Source organism: Dendrobates tinctorius, unplaced genomic scaffold (assembly GCF_039654945.1).
Source record: "Dendrobates tinctorius isolate UK_male_01 unplaced genomic scaffold, ASM3965494v1 ptg000231l, whole genome shotgun sequence".
Classification (NCBI taxonomy): Eukaryota; Metazoa; Chordata; class Amphibia; order Anura; family Dendrobatidae; genus Dendrobates; species Dendrobates tinctorius.
The window spans coordinates 4,261,435-4,283,399 of NW_027361898.1; the positions used below are offsets into that span (position 1 = coordinate 4,261,435).

The window sequence follows — 21,965 nt, forward strand, 5'->3', positions numbered from 1 at the left end:
AGATAGATAGATATGGGATAGATAGATAGATAGATATGGGATAGATAGATAGATAGATAGATAGATATGGGATAGATAGATAGATAGATAGGGATAGATAGATAGATAGATATGGGATAGATATGGGATAGATAGATAGATAGATAGATAGATATGGGATAGATAGATAGATAGATAGATAGATAGATAGATAGATAGATAGATATGGGATAGATAGATAGATAGATAGATATGGGATAGATAGATATGGGATAGATAGATAGATATAGGATAGATAGATAGATAGATAGATAGATAGATAGATAGATAGATAGATAGATATGGGATAGATAGATAATAGATAGATACAGTTGTGGCCAAAAGTATTGACACCCCTGCAATTTTGTCAGATAATACTCAGTTTCTTCCTGAAAATGATTGAAAACACAAATTATTTGTTATTATTATCTTCATTTAATTTGTCTTAAATGAAAAAAACACAAAAAGAATTGTCCTAAAGCCAAATTGGATATAATTCCACCCCAAACATAAAAAAGAGGGTGGACAAAAGTATTGGCACTGTTCAAAAAATCATGTGATGCTTCTCTAATTTGTGTAATTAACTTACCCGTGGCACCTAACAGGTGTTGGCAATAACTAAATCACACTCCAGTTGACATGGATTAAAGTTGACTCATCCTCTGTCCTGTGTCCTTGTGTGTACCACATTGAGCATGGAGAAAAGAAAGAAGACCAAAGAACTGTCTGAGGACTTGAGAAACCAAATTGTGAGGAAGTATGAGCAATCTCAAGGCTACAAGTCCATCTCCAAAGACCTGAATGTTCCTGTGTCTACCGTGCGCAGTGTTATCAAGAAGTTTAAAGCCCATGGCACTGTGGCTAACCTTCCTAGATATGGACGGAAAAGAAAAATTGACAAGAGATTTCAACGCAAGATTGTGCGGATGTTGGATAAAGAACCTCGACTGACAACAGTGTCAACCCATACTATCCGTCGGCGTCTGAATGAAAAGGGACTGTATGGTAGGAGACCCAGGAAGACCCCACTTCTTACCCTGAGACATAAAAAAGCCAGGCTGGAGTTTGCCAAAACTTACCTGAAAAAGCCTAAAACGTTTTGGAGGAATGTTCTCTGGTCAGATGAGACAACAGTAGAGCTTTTTGGGCAAAGGCATCAACATAGAGTTTACAGGAGAAAAAAGAGGCATTAAAAAAAAAAAAAAACACTGTCCCTACAGTTAAGCATGGTGGAGGTTCCCTGATGTTTTGGGGTTGCTTTGCTGCCTCTGGCACTGGACTGCTTGACCGTGTGCATGGCATTATGAAGTCTGAAGACTACCAACAAATTTTGCAGCATAATGTAGGGCCCAGTGTGAGAAAGCTGTGTCTCCCTCAGAGGTCTTCCAGCAGGACAATGACCCAAAACACACTTCAAAAAGCAGTAGAAAATGGTTTGAGAGAAAGCACTGGAGACTTCTAAGGTGGCAAGCAATGAGCCAGACCTGAATCCCATAGAACACCTGTGGAGAGATCTAAAAATGGCAGTTTGGAGAAGGCACCCTTCAAATATCAGGGACCTGGAGTAGTTTGCCAAAGAAGAATGGTCTAAAATTCCAGCAGAGCATTGCAAGAAACTCATTGATGGTTACCGGAAGCGGTTGGTCGCAGTTATTTTGGCTAAAGGTTGTGCAACCAAGTATTAGGCTGAGGGTGCCAATACTTTTGTCTGGCCCATTTTTGGAGTTTTGTGTGAAATGATCAATGTTTTGCTTTTTGCTTCATTCTCTTTTGTGTTTTTTCATAGACAGATAATAGATAGATATGAGATAGATAGATAGATACGGGATAGATAGATAGATAGATAGATAGATAGATGGATATGGGATAGATAGATAGATAGATAGATAGATATGGGATAGATAGATAGATAGATAGATTGGTATGGGATAGATAGATAGATAGATAGATAGTAAATAGCTATGGGATTTAAAAAATAATAATAGAAAAAAAAAAGCAGCACAAAAAATGATTGTTGGGTGCAAAAGCCTCCCAGGCATGTACAAAACTTTGCAAATAATTAAAAAAAATTGAAAGCAGCGCTTGAAAAGCTTGAAAAAGGTCCACAACTTGGACAGAAATGTGGCACATGGGCCATTAAACTGCACATGAATATCTACCTACTGGTGTGCTGCCTTCAATTTTTTTGATTTAGATATGGGATGGATGGATGGATAGATAGATAGATAGATAGATAGATATGGGATAGATAGATAGATACAGTAGATAGATTATAGATAGATATGGGATAGATAGATTATAGATAGATATGGGATAGATAGATAGATAGATAGATACAGTAGATAGATTATAGATAGATATGGGATAGATAGATAGATTATAGATAGATATGGGATAGTTAGATAGATAGATAGATAGATATGGGATAGATAGATAGACCTACCTTAAAATAAATGCGGCTACACATGACTGCGCTGGCACACTTGGCAGAGCTCACCACCCCTGATTATCTACTGAGTTGACAGAAGGATTTGGGAGTAATCACTGTGTCTCCTTTTGCTGATTATGGCAAACAAGCGCAGGATATCCATCACCTATACATATCATTATTAAGCCATAGGGGGCACATCCTGGGCCCTGTTAAAGATCCCATAAGAATGGTAGCGGGCACAGTTCTAATTTATTGCTTTCTTACGTACACTTTTTTCATTTAAGAAAAAAAAAACGGACTGCAAACGGATCAATGTGTTCGTGCACATTCGTGATTTTTCAACACGTACCAAAACAAATCGCAATATTCATACGACTCCATCTATTTTGTGAATCAGACAGTGCAAGTTTAAATCGGATGGCATATTGCTTGTGTGTCTGTACGTCCTATGAACGCACGCATGGAGACGCACACGGACACAGCCACATCCGCAATCTGCAGACAGATCTGGTCCATGAATTGCAGCAGTCGTCTGAACATCACCTTATGGGATGAACAGTCACTCGGCCCCCATAAATCGCACATGCATGCCGGCTGACCGCAGCTGCCGCAGAACACTGTCCTTATCCGCCACCTAACGTATATATAGATGAATATGTCTTCATAATGGATGACATTATCCTCATCTCACAAGTCACATACCACATGATGACTTTCACTTGACCTACATGGTTTAAAATCACTATCTATTCTATTCCAAATACATATTTTATTATTACTATTGTGAATAAATCATAATAATAATAAATAGCATTATTCATCAATTATTTTTAACAATAGCAATATTTAATAACAAAATATTACAATATTGGAAATATTCAAATTCATAGAACAAATAGAATAAGTAATAAATATGAAATTAATATAACAAGTGCAACAGTGGCACTAATACTAAAAATGATTGAGTATAATTATTCCATAAGATTATAATACTAAATGATCCCAATGGTGCAGTGGCTTCCCCCTCCTCTGTAGAATTATCTATAGAACACTCTTCAGAATATAGGACGCACCACATATCTGATGCTTCTGATGACAGGCTCACTGTCTCCATGCATCAGGATGTCCCTGATAATCTAGAATAATTCCGTGCAGCCTATGTAATATCTCAGAGACCCCCACCCACCCCCCATTGTATTCAGTGCCCCAGAACATCAGAAGGTACCTGAGCCTCCTCCAGACACTTGTAGATGGGCAGGTGGAGCAGAGTCTTTGGCACTGACATTCATGGGCTTCTTATGCTTGGTTTCTAAACACCCTCAATTATTTATATCAATTTGATTGCTAATCTGAATTAACAGTTAGCATTTTTATATGTAGATTTTATTATATCTACTTTTAAGTGTGTCAAACATTTTGGTATCATCGCCCTTTTAAAGGATAGGACATAAATCAGATGTAAAGAGAAAATCAAATTAAATTGCAATCAAAACAAAACTGTTCGATAATATATCAGCATAACAGCGATAACAAAATGCTAAAACAATTCAATAATAAAGTAAAATAATCAAATAAAAAAATGCAATAAAACTATAGCAGCAGGGATGGAACGTGTGTATGATATGGTGCAGCTGAGTGCCCATTTTCTACACACACCTGCTCATAGACCTGGCACCATGGGCTGACTGAGGGGGGCAGGCGGGCAGCAGAGGGTTAATGGCATCATTAGAGGCTCCTGAATGATGGGATGAGAGCAAACAAGGTGGAAATTGCCTGTAAACAGCGGACCGTGAGCTGCTGTAATTAATTCACTGTCTCTTTTAATCAAACTGAAAGAGGATCAGGTTCCTTCTCCTACATGACATCAGCCAAAAAAAAAGCCCCCAGCAGCCAATGAGAGAGGGGGCTCTTGTGACACGTGTGCCGACACATTATGAGCCCTGCCAAAGTGACACAAGTTCTGTAGAGAAAAAGGCTTGAAGTGACAGTGTGTAAGGAGATCTGAGCCTGGAGAGGACCCCTCCCCTCCCCAGCCCACTCCAGGAGAAGCAGGACAGTGCAAGCAACAGAGGAGTTCAAAAGGAGGAGATCTGAGCCTGCAGGACCCCCCTGGGTGACTCTGGAGCAGGACACCGCTCAGCCTACAAGCTGCTGAGTCTTCTGTGCAATAAAGCCTCCAGCTTGTGGAGCTGGAGAGGAGTCCTTGGACCTGGACCTGCACTGGTCACAGAGTACCCTGGATGTTCTCTGGCCCTTGATAGAAGACCCTGACTCTTATCTGGTCCTAACCAGAAGATAAGACCCCTGTTCTGAAGGAGGAGGTTTGGTCAGCAGCACCTGGGTCCTGTGCGCAGGAGCCGCTCTCCAAGGTGCTGAAGCCTGCGGACTCTTCCCATCCACTGCCTGGTCCTTGGAGAGTCCTAGGATGACTCCTACCAAAGGATGACCCCCGTCTGGGCTGTTGAGCTTGATCAGAGCCACCTCTTCTTCTTCTGCCCTCCTGCCTCTCTCCATCAGAGCTGAAGCTTTCTCCAGATCGATTTTATCATCATTCAGCTGGTTACACGGCAGAATCTTCTATCGATTTTGTACAGGGGTCTTCTCCTGAGGGCTCCCGACCACCCAGCTGCAGGACAGGAGATATCACCTTTGGGACCTCTTGTACACTTTCTGGATGGCAGCAAGACTGGACGGTATTTTGGGGAATTAGTGGAGAATATTTTTTTTTTGTTGTTCGTTCAGTCTCAATGTTATTCTGAAGAGCACAAGGAGGCTGGAATGGAAGGATCTAACGGATTTGGGATTGACACTATCCTGTCCCATAGAGCTAACAGCCCTGGGCTTGCTCAGGTGGACCCATTAATGGGGGATAGTAGGTCACCCCTAGAACTCAGCCCCGGGTCTGAAATCAGCAGCGTCTGTTCCCCTCCACCGTCCCCAACTAGAGAAAGTTTGGAAGGGGTCAACACCAGACAAGGGGTCGCTTTGGCCATTGAGTCCCATCTACAGCCTGGACTCTCTGCTCCTTCCCAGTCCAGGACTGTCACATCTTCCTTCTTAATCAGAGACATTTTAGCAGATTGTAAGCCCCTGGCAACCTGCGCTCCTTACTCCAGTAATGGCCACTCAGCCCAAGACTTGCCCCATTGCCTGTCCAGTAAAACTGCTGAAGACTTTAGGGACAAACTGGAGAAAAGCAGCAGCTCTACGTCTTCAGATTCTGAATATAGAAGTAAAGGTGAGTTTAACCCCCTCCTACCTCACCTTATCTTTAACTTTTCCCAAATAAGCGCACCCTATATATGAGAAGATTGACTATACTGATAAGGAAAAAAAAAAAATATATATATATATATATATATATATATATATATATATATATATACACACAACATTCAATTCTTGTTTCCAGAATTCTTTTCCAATGAGGCAGAAACTTTTCTGAAAAGCAGTAATTTTTTAGCCTTTTTTTTTATATATGTGTTTTTTATACATACACAATGAAAAAAAAAAGTTGCATATATCAATAGGAAATGCTGGTGCAATATGTAAGAAAAAAAATAATGAGTTGGAATCCCAGGGCCGCAGCCTCCCTCAGAGGCCTCATTATCTGATAGAAATATTAGGAATAAATATGTAAGGAATTAACATAAAAGCAGACATCCAAATTAGTCATACAAGTCGGGTCTATCTATTACCATGCAATTAGATGAAAACTGACATTAAAGATTAAAGTGATAGGAGCTTGAACTCACCAAGAACATCGCAGCCTATTTATGGGCAAAATGGGAACATGAGAAAAAAGTTTTTTTTTTGTTCCACCGGTAAAACAAATATAATAACGGGTGCTTACATATATAGATATAGATAGATATGGGATAGATAGATTATGCAAACCTAGTTATAAGGGGTAGTGGGGTCTTTTTTTTGGTCTGGTGTATGTTTAGCATTTATTTTTATTTAAAGACATAAACTAATCATATAATTTTTTTTTCATATAGCAAAATACTTTTTTTCCTTGCCTAACAATCTAGCAAATTTTGTTTTTCAATTTAATACTCATATATGTGTATATATATATATATATATATATATATATATATATGTGTGTGTGTATGCATGTATGATTTTTTTTTTACCCAATTTTAAATTATGATTTTCAACTTCAAATACAGCTAATATTTTTTTATTAAATATTTATCAGATGATTTTAGCATAATCTTGAATATTATAAACAGAAAATGGATATTTAATTTGCAATTTAAGCAAATTTGAATTGCATTATTTTGACGGAATATTACCTTTCAGATTTACGCTTTAAAAGATAAAACCTAAAAAAAAAAGTCAGAAAATTCTGAAAACATTCTATCAGTATTTATTTTTAATATTATTTTTTCTATATTTTTTTTTTTTTTGCTGAACTGATATATAAGATAGTTCCTTGTGATCCGTTAGTTAGGTGAAGAATTTCTGGATGAAGGCTCCTGGTTCCCCAGTGGCTCAATTAAGCGGATTATTGTCTCCTACAGAGGGAATCAGCTTCAGCCTTGTCAGTGTGGGATACAAGCTCACACCATAAAATGCCCCATAAACCCCTGTATAAGTGTCAGACAGACAATTTCATGCAATGCAGGTCACTAGGAGAATATCTGTTACTGCATCCACCCCAGTCATAGACCAAGGGACCAGCATTACATCTGTCCAATTCTGTAGAAATAGCTTTATCATATCCCATCATACTACTTATCACATGTCAGATAGATAAAGAACTAGAAAAAGGGAAAGAGAGAGATGATAGACAAACATATATATATATATATATATGTATATATATATTTTAATCAAATACGAAAGGAATTGATAGATGGCAAACAGATTGATACATACGAAATATCAAACGATTGATAGAAAGGACTGGAGATGATAGCTAGAAGAGAGAAATAAATAAATAAGAAGACATAAAATAGATTAATAAATATAGAGAAGATAGATTAGATCTATAGATAAATAAATAGATATATAGAAATATATATTAGATAGATTAAGAGATATAGATAGAAAAAATAAAAAAACATATATCAGACTGATTATAAAGGAATTAAGATGATAAATAGATAGATAGATGATATGGGATGGCTAGATAGATAGATATGGGATAGATAGATAGATAGATATGGGATAGATAGATAGATAGATAGATAGATAGATAGATAGATATGGGATAGATAGATAGATAGATAGATAGATATGGGATAGATAGATAGATATGGGATAGATAGATAGATAGATATGGGATAGATAGACAGATATGAGATAGATAGATAGATAGATATGGGATAGATAGATAGATAGATAGATAGATATAGGACAGATAGATAGATAATAGATAGATATGAGGTAGATAGATTATATGAGATGGATAGATACATATGGGATCGATAGATAGACTAATGACAGGACCCGACAACTCTTGTACAGACAGAACATATTTAAATATTTTTTTTTAATCATTTTTGGATGTTGTTTTTTTTTCTATTTTAATTATTTCTATACTTCAGGGCAAATTATGAACAAATTAAGTGAATGGTCCACAATAGAATACGTCTATTACAACATTCTAATAAGTCATCAATCAACTGTTTTATACCATTATTATTGTTGTTATTATTATCATTCGGATATGCAGGAATGTTCCCGTCTCTGGTTATAATCACACACTGCGTTTGTCCTTGGACACTAAGTTTTTGTGGGGTTTTTTTTGTTACAAATGACACACCCAGCGATGCTACATCTGCGGTCTGGATCTTGATCTGTGCACTACATAGCAGATCATTCTGTGCAGTATTACACATGGCCCCACTGCACATACAGGTGAAGCAGAGCAGAGGTCACGTTGTCATCTGGCCAGTGCGCTCTGGTATCAGCAGGTGATATCTGTAGGACCATCATAACCTACAGCACAAGACCATTCTCATCCGAGCTTCGAAATGGAATGCTCAACTCAGAACTGTTCTAACCTACAGAATATACAGACATATAATAGTCCTGTTACATACTATACGGATTATATGTAAAGGCATAATGCAGGACTATTGGACTATTATCATTTGTACTTTATATGATTATAGAGTCAATAATAGGACTATTATAATCTAACAATTATTATCTATACTTTACATAACTAATAGAGGACCATTATAACCTATAACGCAAGACCATAATAACTTGTACTTTATATTTATACAGGCTTTATAATATGTATATGTATAATACACAGCTATTATATGGTGAACTTTAGACCTAAATATATAACATAATACTATCATCTACAATACAGGACTAATATTACCTGTATCACCATGTCATGTATAATGTAGGACTATTATAATCTACAATTTAGGAATATTACTAGCTGTACTTTATATGTGATATATAACATCAAACTATTATGGTCTACAACACAGGACTAGTCCATATTTTGTCTAATATTTAGCAGGGCTATTATAATCTGTACTTAATCTGATGATATAGATAACAGATTACTTTGATAATCACTGTTTTATATGTGTTGTCTATTAGTTCTGTGTTGTAGATGACATATGAAGGACAGATTATATTAGTGGTGTGTTGCAGATTATAATAGTCTTCTGGTATAACACAGGACTATAATCTACAACTCGGACATATTATAATCTGTACTTTATAAATTCTAACAGGATTTATTTATTATATTCTATAAAATTTGTGTTACAATCTATAACAATATTATTATAAAACACAGAACTTTTATAACCTGCACTTTATAAGTGAGATATAACATACAGATTGTATAAGTTATAACATAGATGTCATCTAGAAAACGCAACTAATATAGAGAAGCGCTTATAAACAGTGAGCTGCCATAGTTTTGTTAAATGTCGCAGTGATTGTGGCGTTATTAGCGACTAATAATTGTAAGTAACAGCTTTTATTTGTGATGATTGATGGCTGCAGTAAAGGAGGAGGGGGAGCGGGAAATCTCGAGCTCCAGGGAGAGCCCCCCTGTACGGCTGAAGAAGCCCCGCAAAGCCCGCACCGCCTTCACCGACCACCAGTTGGCGCAGCTGGAGCGCAGCTTCGAGAGGCAGAAATATCTGAGTGTGCAGGACCGGATGGAGCTGGCGGCTTCACTCAACCTCACAGACACCCAGGTGAAGACCTGGTATCAGAACCGCAGGTCAGTGCACAAATGGTGAAGCGAGCGCTATTGGGCGCCAATCTAGCGCCAATCTAGCGCCACCTGTGTCACATCACAAAGGCAGAACACAGATCAGGACTCTCAATGAGTACTCGACTACAATACTGATGCCAGTAGTCGGCGTAAGAATAGCGCCAAATCCTAACCCGAGCGCACCCCATAACCTGCAAAGGGCGCAGACAACCCACCGGTCTGCACTACACCCAAATAATCCCCCACAGATCTGACATCAGCAATGAAGTGTCAGCTATCAAAGGAAGTGAGGGGAAGCATATTACACACAGGTAGAAGAGTTATTATAAGGCTAATGTTCAAATGCAAGAACAAGGAGCAACCCCTGCAACAATCAGCCATCAGGGTTATACAAGCTAAAGAAAAAGCATGTGGTGTGAACACAGAGTAATAGAACAAAGAATTGCAATTATTACATTGTGCGACATTTTTGCTTACAACTCCACACCTGACTTGCCAAGACTATAGCGCAGGCACAATGTCGCACTGTTCCTGCATTAGATTACTTTCCCTTCACTATATAGAATGAAAATGTACACTTAAATATAGCCACACACATATGTAAACATATGCATACACCATACATATAATAATAATAATAATAATCTTTATATAGCGCTAACATATTCCGCAGCGCTTTACAGTTTGCACACATTATCATCACTGTCCCCGATGGGGCTCAGTCTAAATTCCCTATCAGTATGTCTTTGGAGTGTGGGAGGAAAACCCACGCAAACACAGGGAGAACATACAAACTCCTTGCGCAGATATATATATATATATATATATATATATATAGTGGCATAATTCTTTATAACAATCAGGACTGGAGTTGACAGATTGTAATTCATTGCTCAGGTTACAGCGTCAAGTTCCCCTTTGTTCACAGTCACAATGAGAAATATACAGAATTAATCAGATTCTATTATTATTTTTTTTTTAATTGGTGCAAATGAAAAAAATAATTAAAATTAGAAAACATTATAAAAAAAGATTAAAAAACTTTCAGTGTCCTTTTTTTCATACAAAAGTTTAACTTTATATATGTGTCACTGATCCATGTGCTGGTAGAAGAGGAATTGCTAATAGGAAGTTGATAATATTTTACAAACTATGTAATAAAAAATATTGGCAACTTTATACTTTCTCATAATTTTTAGATTATATTTAATAATTATTATATATGATACTCTTTACTATTTCTATTAGTCTTTGCTTTATATCAGTGTATAATATTATTTACAAGATTAACAGTTTTCTCTGGTTATGTTAATTTTTGTTCTGCATTCATTTGTGTATTTTTGTGTTTAGTTCTAGAATTTTGGTTCTTTAGCCTTTTCCTTTTCTATTTTATGTTTTTATTTTTTAACTTTATAAAAAGAAAAAAAAAAGAAAAAAAAAATCTGGGGAATATATATATTTTACTCTATTTGTTTACATTTACATATTTTTTATTGGCATCAGTAAGACGATGGCATTGTACTCCACATAAGCACCCACATATAAACACATGCACTAATAATAAACTAACAATTTCTACTTTAGGCATCAATAATTAACAGGCTGTTTCTGTAATTACACAATTATTATAATTATGATTAATGAATAATTCAGGCCTGGAAATCAGAGTTTTCTTTTTTTTTGGGGGGGGGGGGTGGGAGTAGGGAGGCATAAAGGCAGAAGCTAAGATGACACGAGTATGACTCCGCAACTTATGAAATTGAATTATTTTAGAATATGCACAATAGATTTTGACATTCCTAACGAGGTGTTCTAAGGGGATCGCACCATCATAGAAGCTGGAATATTTACACACATCCCTCAATCTTTATATTTTTTTTGTTTGTTTTAAAAATGTAAAAGTACTATAATCTGACTTACAGTTTTTAATATATATATATATATATATATATATATATATATATAGATAGATAGATAGATAGATAGATAGATATAGATAGGAAACACCTGCAAGAAAAAAAAACTATTAATAGCAAAAAATATGTTGCATGTTTTATATTTTGTGTCTTTATTTTTTTTATAATCAAATTTAACAGCTAGAATCTGGTAACGTAAAATGATTTCCAGACCTTATATATACTTTATGTACTTAAAAAAAAATAAAAAATAAGAATATAAATAGCAATAGGTTTGAATATTATAAATGAAAAAAATGAATTAAAATCAAATTTATATTTTTATTAAAAAAAAAAAATGAGTCCACGATTGCATATGTATATTATATATGTATATATAGCAAAAATCTGAGTACAATTAAAATCATACAGAAAAAAAAAACCTGGCATAGTTCTGTCATTTTATCCTTTCACCAAATACTAATACTAGGAGGGTAAAAGAAATTATATTAATTTAATTTTAGGGTCAAATACTCTAAGGGTATGTGCACACTTTGCGGTTTCTGCTGCGTTTTCGCAGCGGTTTTGGCTCTGCAGTACTGTTGTACAGTACCTTTATTTCCTATGGAAATAAAAAAAAGCTGTGCACATGCTGCGTTTTTTTCCGCGCGGTTTTCAAAACGCAGCATGTCAATTGTTTGTTGCAGAAACGCTGCAGTTTTACACCTCATCAATTATGAGGTGTAAAACCGCAGGCAAAACCGCAGATAAACCGCAGGACTTTGTCCTGCGGATTTACCTGCGGTTTCCTCTACAAAATCCGCAGAGACAAAAAACTACAAATTATCACCCCTCCACATCCCTACTGATTCGCTTTCTGGGTCATCTGTTCACCTATCTAAGTTATGGACCCTTAAATCATGTGATTGTCCTAAAAAATATAACAATATAAAGACCTTGATATTTTAGGAAAACCAATCTTATGTAGTGTTTTTTTTCCTCATCTAGGACGAAGTGGAAGAGACAGACCGCAGTTGGACTGGAATTACTGGCAGAAGCTGGAAATTACTCTGCTCTTCAAAGAATGTTCCCTTCTCCGTACTTCTACCCCCAAAGCCTTGTGTCCAACCTAGACCCAGGTGCTGCACTTTATCTCTATAGGGGTCCTACGGCACCTCCCCCAGCTTTACAAAGACCTTTGGTCCCCCGGATCCTTATTCACGGACTTCAAGGTGGCGCTGAGCCCCCACCAGCCTTGCCCCCTCTGACAGGAGTCCTACCAAGGTCGGCACAGCCCCGGTGAAGACGTCTATAGAAGCTCAAACAGGTGCCAAAGTCATAGACTTCACCAATGCACCAGAGAACGGGTGACCTCATCAGCGATGGGACTGTACATACGGATTTGTCTGTGGAACAGCCCTACAAAAACTAAGGCAAAAAAGTGACCTTTTGAGACTTAGAGGAGAGTTCAAAATCTATGAGAAGATGTAAAAAAAAAAAGTGTGTGACATGGTCAATTTTGATAACTTATTTCTCAGAATCCAGAAATTCCTAATGAAAAATATGACATCAACGGATTTTTTAGCATGATGGAAGAGCAGTGTAAAAACCCCCCCAAAAAAACAATTAAACCCCAAATCCAAAAATTAAAAAATATCACCATTAAACTAAACTCTTGAATCAATCCTGGCAGCTTTGCTGTTCCTTAATTCCTTGGTATGACTGTATGGTCAGGTGTCAAGGTAATTTCTCAGGCCTCGAATTGGTAATATGTATATATATGTATTTTTTTTTCTTTTCTTTTTGAAAGGGGGCGAGAGTGATGCCCTTCCTTGTCCTTATTTCTCAAAAATAGATAAATTGTTGGAAATTGTGGTATTGGTGGTGTTGGGGGAGTTAGGCCACTAATTTTCATGTTCTTCTGTTGCAGAAGGGTCACAGGGCCTTTCTGGGCACCATGGGTGCAAATTGACAGTTACACCCCCATGTTGATCATCCAAGTATAAAAATATTATTAAAATTGTTTGAGGCCAGTAATTCACTGTGATTTAACATGTGACCTTTAAAAAATTGATAATAGAAATAGTTTAATGATGATAGAAGTGTTAAATGAGCCAATGATATCTCTTGGCACCACCCCCAAGGATCCCGATTACTACAGAGTTATATATATCTATATTTAATGTTATATACGTTGCTGCTATATGTTCATGTTTAAGGATAACTCTTGGTGTGATGTGGAACTAGAAGATCCAGCCTTGGTGGTTCACAGGTCTAGGGTTAGGGCACAAACTATGTAAAAAAAAAAAATACTCACACAAGAAAAAACCCTGTTGTGAACCTGAGGCTGAATGTAAAGTATAATTTGGAAATCATGATATTCATGAATTGATTTACGTTACCTCTGAGAAATAAGGATTTACGGTTTTCTGCCTGTACATAGTCCTTTGTATATTAACCGACCCTGCCTACCTATTTATAAAAAAGCAAAATGACATAATTAAATATGATTTTCTCAGCAAACAAACAAACAAACACATGCATACACAAAAATAAACTACAGAAAAACATTATGTTAACCTCTTGTGTGCCACTATAACCTGTACAGTTCAGATACAAGAATGATAATTAAATTGTAGGGTAAACGGGTAAATCCGTTCATGAAGAGTTTAAAAACAAAAAAAAAGTTTGACCCTCTAAAATCTGAACTAGTATCATCCCGTAATCCTTTTCCGATCAGAGTGGATATTTTGTAGTATGAACAGACTTCATGGAAATAAGGCCTAGGTTTTAAAAAGATGATGTGTCCCTTTAAAAATATAAAGTGGCGCTACTGACCACAATGTTCTGCTGTGATCTACGTATGTAAAAATTCTATATATATAAACCGCCAATACTGAGAGCAAGCAAGTCCTGATTCCAGTACGCAATAGAAGGCGGCATGTATGCTCTGTGGGTCCCACTTTAATGAATGGTCTCTATAGAAAAAGCCAAAATGAAGGTTTCATTTCATGGGTCACCATTGTTCTGTCTTTGGACTGTGATGTGCCTGGCTTATTTTGGTATAGGTGGTGGGGGCCTGATGGATAAGATACATTTAAAGGGATTGTCCATGACACACGATTCCACAGTGATCCCTACAGAGGAGATTTTTCCATAGCTTGGTACTACAGAGGGGAAGGTTGTTGCCGAAACCCGGCATCGAACAAGGGATCTTTAGATCTTCAGTCTAACACTCTCCCAACTGAGCTACTTTGGCCACTACAGAGGTACTACAGAGGTTAACGCATTCTCTATAGACTGACGTGTATTTTTTTTTTTTAAGCGTCCGTGGACCTGAACGTCATCATCACTTATTTATTCTCTGTTCAATACCTTTATGAGTAATCTTAAAATGCCATAAAAAATCATTAAAAAATATTGAGAAATATGACCCAAGCGTCTTGTGATTAATGGGAACCAACGATGGAAGCCGAACAGGAGGGATCATTAGGGAATCGCAATGGTACATTTTAGACGGCGTTTTCCTTGAGTTACCTTACAAAATGGCTGCCTTGATTTGATATCAATGTGAAAGCTAATAAGTGACTTGTTGCTCACATGACTGCATGTAGTGGCGGGACGTGTGTGGCACAATTTGGTGCCTTGTTAGCCACAGACGCTTGATCTTTTAGAAACAACGGAATATGTTGATGTGGTCGTCAATAAATATTCCACCATGTTTTATGTTCTTCTGTCACTGCAGTGCTGAAAAGAAAGGCAACAGGTGACTACAACTCCCATTATAATCGTAAGTGTACTACAACTCCACCCATCTCTGGGCCTGCTCTACATAATTTAGTGCAGGCCAGGAGTAGAGCAGTTGCCCATAACAACCAATCATAGCACAGCTTTCATTTTCTGACCAGCACTGGAAAAATGAAAGGAGCAATCTGTTTGGTTGCTATGGGTAACATCATGCAATGGGGCCTGTAAATAGATATTACAGTATATATAGCCCTGTTATCTCTATAACTCAGTACGTTTGATAAAAAGCACGCTGCCAAAACACAAACCGTGCGCCGCACAACAGTGCTCTGTGTAAATACACCATGCTTCTATTTGCCATCATTTTTGACAAATAACAGCAACATGTCATCAAAACCACCATAAAAAAGCAGCTACTTATGGCCATTACAAGTCAGTCAGCCCATTTCCTCAGAGATGGCCACATGGCTTTTATTGCAGAAAGACATTGGAAAGTGCAACAAGGCACAGTAAAACGCGCACCCCAGCGACCTGCCTAAATACCCCGCCATTGTTTACATCCAGAATCGAGAAACACGTTCTGGTCATGTCCAATAGAAGAGGTGTAAGAGACTGCCCCGACACACAGTAACGAGCACTGCATCTGTGTATCCCATTTCCAATCAGCTAATGTCTGAAAGCGGAGGGACATGGAGGTACAATATGGCCCCCACATTACAGACCCCTGACAACACAGATGGCATACATAGTAATGAGTGTTATACACACTGCTGTATGGATGCAGAATACAGGGTTTGTTCAGGGTCCCAGCGGCCCCTCTTCCCTTCAGATTTTTGAACAAGAGCCCAAACCATTATTTTTTCAGCGTAGTATCCGGCCTTATTTTTTCTTTTGCAGTACGAGCTGCAGTCTTTTCATCACCATTGTGGGGTCCGCACGACTTTCTGATCTCTTCTTTTTTCATTCCTTTGGGAAACAAAGAGACTACATAAAACTAAATAAGTCATTCTTTAAAAAAAGAAAAAAAGCCAAGTTTAAGCTGCTAACAAAAAGCAAGTTTTGCTGTTTTTTTTTTTTTTGCTTCATTTTTTACTGCATATTTGTCATGGTACATTTGTCTCTTGTGCATATTGATAAAGTTTAGTCCTTTAAAAAAAGATCTCATTCATATTTGCTTTGACATGGTGAAAAACGCTGCAAAAACGCTGAAGAAGTGACGTGCTGCATTATGGAAAACCAAGCTCTTTGACAAAACAGTCAGGAAATAAAAAACCCAAGCTAGACTTTGCTGCTACTGTAAAACACAGCTTAAAATTTGCATTACAAAAAAATTGCAGTAAAAACTCAATGTGTGAACAGAACCTTACAGCTATAGCCACTTCGAATTATGTTTTTTGTTTTAAATTTTGGAGTTCATCCGATGGGAAAAGACTAATATATTAATAGTTTGAACAGTTTCGCAAACGACAATAAAAGAAAAATAAAAATTAAAAACATTTGGTAAGTTTTCGAATACCCTGAAGAGGTGGGTGATCTGAGCTTTTATATGTTTTTAAAATATGTATTTTTTCACATTTTCTATTGGTCCCCATAGGGGACTTAACTTTGATTATTTGTACAATTTACTATAGTCCGGTAATGTTGCAATGAAATTACCATCTCCAATGATAGCGGTGAGAGCTCTGATCTCAGCCGGTTACTGCTTCTAACAGGCAAGACCAATGGATTAAAGAGGCTGGAATAGGGGAAAGGGGTCACTCCCAGCTGCGATGGATGCCGCAAGTTGCAACATGGGTATAGTGGGCCCCCAATGGACCATCGGTCCCAGCACTTTTCCAAGTCCCCCGGGTTCTGGTACCGGCAGTGATTATATATTGTACACACTCACTACTAGAATCAGGCATAAGCTTCACAACAAAAATGGAGAAACCTCGGAGGCCACAATTTCATATTTTAGACTCTTGTTTGCCTCATTGAACTCCATGGTGATGACAATTGGATCCCCATTTATTGTGGAGGGGTATAAAAAGAAGCCCCGAATATAGTCACAATCGGGGAGAAATAGAAATCCAGTCTCATGTAACAACTTCTATTTGAGGGTTTACGTATTCATCTTGCTTCCTAACCACTCCAATTTACATGGGACTGTCCCACAGAACAGACCTATGCAAATATGGCCAAAAGCAACCATTTATGAGAGGTTACAGATATGGAGCTTCTATTAATGGCCGACCTCAGACTCTGGTGACATAAAGTAATTAACTACAATAATAGTTGAGGTGCCAAAATACAAAGCCCATCTAAACTATTGCAGGCGAACTAGTGTTCCCTGGTATCAGCCAAATCAGGCTGGGGAGAGGGTAACTATAGAACAGGTGACTTAAATCTATTACTCCCTGTTATCAGCCATTAATGGGGTGGTGATTATAGGACAGGTGACTACTATCTATTACTCCCTATTATCAGCCATTACTGAGGAGAGGAGACTGTAGGACAGGTGAGTACAATCTATTATTCCCTGTTATCAGCCATTACTGGGGGTAGGTCACTGTAGACAGGTGAGTATGCGATATTACTTTCTGATATCAGCCATTTCTGGCCAACTAGTTATATGGCAGCTTCTAATCCCTTATGTTATTATTGCCCTCATAACAGTCATTGCAAGTTTATTGTTCTTAGCATAAGTTTTACCACCCCCTTTATAATGTTCCTCAGGGCCGCCATCAGGGCATTACTGTCCCGACTCGTGTATTCGGCCCGATTAGCAGAGGGGCCCCACATCAGGCGCCGTCTCTTCTGCTCATTGGGCCCCAGCGGCAGGATTCTGCAGGTGCAGTAACTGAACCTGCGTCCGGCGATTAGTCACGTCTCACGGTGTAATCCATCTTGGGGGGTTAATCAGTTTACAGCCGAAGCGCTGCTAATGCGACCGCTCCGACTGTAAACATCTAATAGATGCGCCTTTTCTGGGCAGCTGCGGGCTGCTGTTTTAGGCTGGGGGGGGACATGATAAATGGTCCCTTACCAGGCAGCCCCCAGCTGTGAGTTTTGCCGGGTTTGTTCACAAACTGAGGGGGGACCCCACGTAGGGTTTTCACTCATTCTTCTTTCCTGCTCACTGTTGCCGGCAGAGCAGGAGAGAAGAATGACAGCCGCGTTCAGCACCAGCCACAGGGGAACAGCGTTTACTGTAGCGCTTCTTCCCCGGCGGCCGTCCATGTGGTCCTGATGTGGCACATGGTTGCCACACGTGTGCCACACAGATGTACCACATATCCACACAGACACGGATAGCTCCGGTACTGTTTTTTCCGGTACCGGAATTATCTGGACGTGTGAGACTGCCCTAATACAGTTATCACCGGTGACATTATACACAGGAGCTCTGTGTATAGTGTTTAGTGTAAAGGTAATACAGTGATCACTGGTGACATTGCACACAGGACCACTCTATCTAGTATACAGTGTATAGTGTCAGTGTACAGGGGTAACACACTGACTAACCAGTGATGTCTCTAGTTGAAGTCCTTTATCTTTGCTTTTCTTCTTCATCCAGCACAGACCGCCGTCACTTCTTCCAGCCAGTGCTCATGTCTGCAGGAAATAACACAGTTATCTAGAGCACCGCTTGCAGAACACATTACTTAATTTTTTCCCAAATTCTAAACTACACCAGATGAAGAAAAAAAGGCGACAGTGTCGCTCTACACAGTAACAGGACCGCCTCCCCCATTTAAAACAGTATCCTCAAAAAATAAAATTATCACTATAGTAATAATATCCCTTTATTAGCCTCTATGGTAATAATATCTCCCATCCTGGCCCCCATGTGTCTCATTCCTGGCTCCAGCCAAATGGCCTCCCAATCTGGCCCCATGTGTTATCCCATCCTGCCCCCTGTGATTTCCATCCTGCCCCATATGATCTCCCCATCCTGCCCCATCTGCCCCATGATCCTTCCCCATCTGTCTCCATCCTGTCCCATCTGTCTCCATCCTGCCCCATGATCCAGCACCATCTGTCTCCATCCTGCAACATGTCTCCATCCTGCACCATGTGTCTCCCCTCCTGCCCCCATGTCTCCCATTCTGCCCCGGTGTCTCTATTCTGTCCCCAGTCTCTCATCCTGCCCCCATGTCTCCCATCCTGCCCCCGTGTCTCTATTCTTCCCCGTTTCTCCCATCCTGCTCTTGTGTCTTTCATCCTGCCCCATGATCCTGCCCCGTGTCTCCCATCCTGCCCCATGTCTCCCATCCTGTCTCCTTGTCTCCCATCTTGCCTCCGTGTCTCCCATCCTGCCACGGTGTCTCCCATCCTTGCCATGGTGTCTCCATTTGGCCCCTGTGTCTCCCATTCTGCCCCCCATTCTGCCCCTTGTCTTCATTCTGCCCCTTGTCTCCATTCTGCCCTGGGCAGGATGGAGACACATGATCCATGTGTCTCCATCCTACTGATGAAACATATTGCGGCTTGCTGCTTTCAATAATAAAGCCATGCTTCTGCGGCGATGATCCCTCCAGGCGTTTCAAGCGTGCATTTGCCGGTGAATGACAATGACGTCATACTCCGGCAACATGCGTGCTGATGTCAGCTGCCAGCCTCCGTTTGGCTGGTTGCTTTAACTATTGCCGGACAAAGCTCCAGAATTGGCGCATCTAATAGATGCACCTTTTCTGAACAGCTGCGGGCAGTTGTTTTTAGGCTGGGGGGCCCAAGATCAATGGCTCCTTACCAGCCTGAGAATAGCAGCTGTGGCGCCCCTGAGGCTCAGTCGCCACAGAGGTACTGCACCTCCTCCTGAGGTGTGGTACCCTACCATCCAGGTAAGGTGGAGACTCCTGACCACGCTCCATCACCTGCACCCCACACCACAAAGTAGTGTAGCAAAGCACCTTCGGTGGCTCCCTGCTTGGAGTATAGCAAATCACCCATTGGTGGCTCCCTGCTTGGAACACGAAACGTGCTGGGAGGTGGGTGGAGTTAGATTACATTAAAAGGAGAGGGAAGAGTTTAGGATTAGAGGTCAGTACTTGGTTGGGGAGAGAGAGAAGAAGATCCCTAGAGAGAGGGATAGATGGATGGAAGTGCTGCAGCAGATCCCAGTGATCTGGGTCTGCTGACACGGGAAAGAGAGAACGAGAGAGCAACATAGACTGAAAGCTTGACTCTCCATAGAAGGAAGGGATTAGTACGGAACGTGAGGAGTAAAAGAAAACAGAGGATGTGGGTGAGAAGAGAACCCTTCCTAGAAGTTCTAAGCGCAAGGCCGGGGCCTGGTCCCCGAGGTTGTACGGATACTAATGGTCCTGCAGCAGACACCGGAGGAATAGAAGTAGTGACCACTTTATTCCCACAGAAGACTTGGGGGCACAACAGCAATTGGATAGTGAGCCGGGACTTAGTAGCAAGGACTCCCCTAAGCAGGCTACAGCTGTCTGCCGTACAAGTAGAGTTCATAGGAACATCAGACAGGAGGAACTCCAGTGTAACTCAGTACTAGGAGTACTTCATCTAAAGGCGCTATAAGAGGAGACGTTCAGAAAGGCACAAGTTGGCGGAGTGTTGGAAAGGAGTATTCCATCTGGGCTGGGGGGGTTGACTGAGTCCCAGACCCAGAGGACACGGCACAGAAGCAGTCACCTGTTTGTGCAACAGACTGTGAGTAAAGCTTTGGAACTACATGCCCTGGTGTCCTCCACTTATTCCAGCGTCAACCTGCCTGGCACCGCTACATCCCCTGCGCCTGACACTACACCACCTAAGTGTCACCATATCTACTCTGCCCTGGGACAACAGCCCTGCCTGTGGAGGGCTATACCATCACTGCTGCACCACGCTGTTATGAATGAGTCACCATAGGATGCAAAAACAGAAATACTAGCTAAGTCCAGAAAACCAGAGAAGTTGGCAGCTATCGGATTGCAGACCCCTGAACCTAACAACAACAACTAGCAGTAGCCGTGGGGGGTTCCTACGGTGCCCTAGACCCCTCGATCACAGCCGGAGAACTACATAGCCTAAAGACAGAAAGGGAAATCTAAACTGCCCCAGAGCAGACCCCAAAGCAATAGGCAGCCCCCAACATATAATGACGGTGAAGCAAGATGAAAAAACACTCACACAGATAGAAGATAGGCTGAGCAAATGATGGGGCCAAAGCTAACTAGATAGGACAGAATAGAAAAGCTGCTGTCTGCAATCCGCCAAAACCCTCTCAAAAACAAGAGCCAACAGACTGATAGGGGAAAAAGCCCTGAAGACGCTAGGCTTCAAAAAGACTATATCAGTACTCAGGTATTATCTGAAGACAGAGCAAAAAGGAATTCAGCTCACCCAGCAGGGAAAGGCAGAAATCCAGAAAAACAAGACAAAACAAAACCAAAACACAAATGCAAAAAGTAGAGCAGAAAACTTAGCTTTTGAGGAGCAGGAATCAGACTGGTCTCCAAGAATCCCTCAGAGTAATCACCCGCAAGGCAGAAGGGCGTCGGCTGCCTTATATCCAGTCAGCAATCCCAGTCACCCAGCCATCATCATTCTGCTCAGGTGCTTTGTAATCAGCCTCACTACCTTCCTTCACCAGAAGAGGGAGTTCATCAGACCTCAATGGTGAAGGGGAAAATGAACTCACAACAGTACCTCCCCCTTGAGGAGGGGTCACCGA

The 21,965-nt window shown here is 39.9% G+C and overlaps 1 protein-coding gene across 1 annotated transcript; it reads left to right on the forward strand.

Annotated features, from left to right (window-relative positions):
* The first annotated feature begins 4,427 nt into the window (after nucleotides 1–4,427).
* On the forward strand, nucleotides 4,428–14,949 carry BARHL1 (BarH like homeobox 1). The gene is made up of 3 exons (XM_073555979.1): nucleotides 4,428–5,687; nucleotides 9,443–9,665; nucleotides 12,563–14,949. Exons 1-3 carry the CDS (start codon nucleotides 5,228–5,230, stop codon nucleotides 12,855–12,857), a joined length of 978 nt encoding a protein of 325 aa, XP_073412080.1. The 5' UTR covers nucleotides 4,428–5,227; the 3' UTR covers nucleotides 12,858–14,949.
* The last annotated feature ends 7,016 nt before the right edge of the window (nucleotides 14,950–21,965 follow it).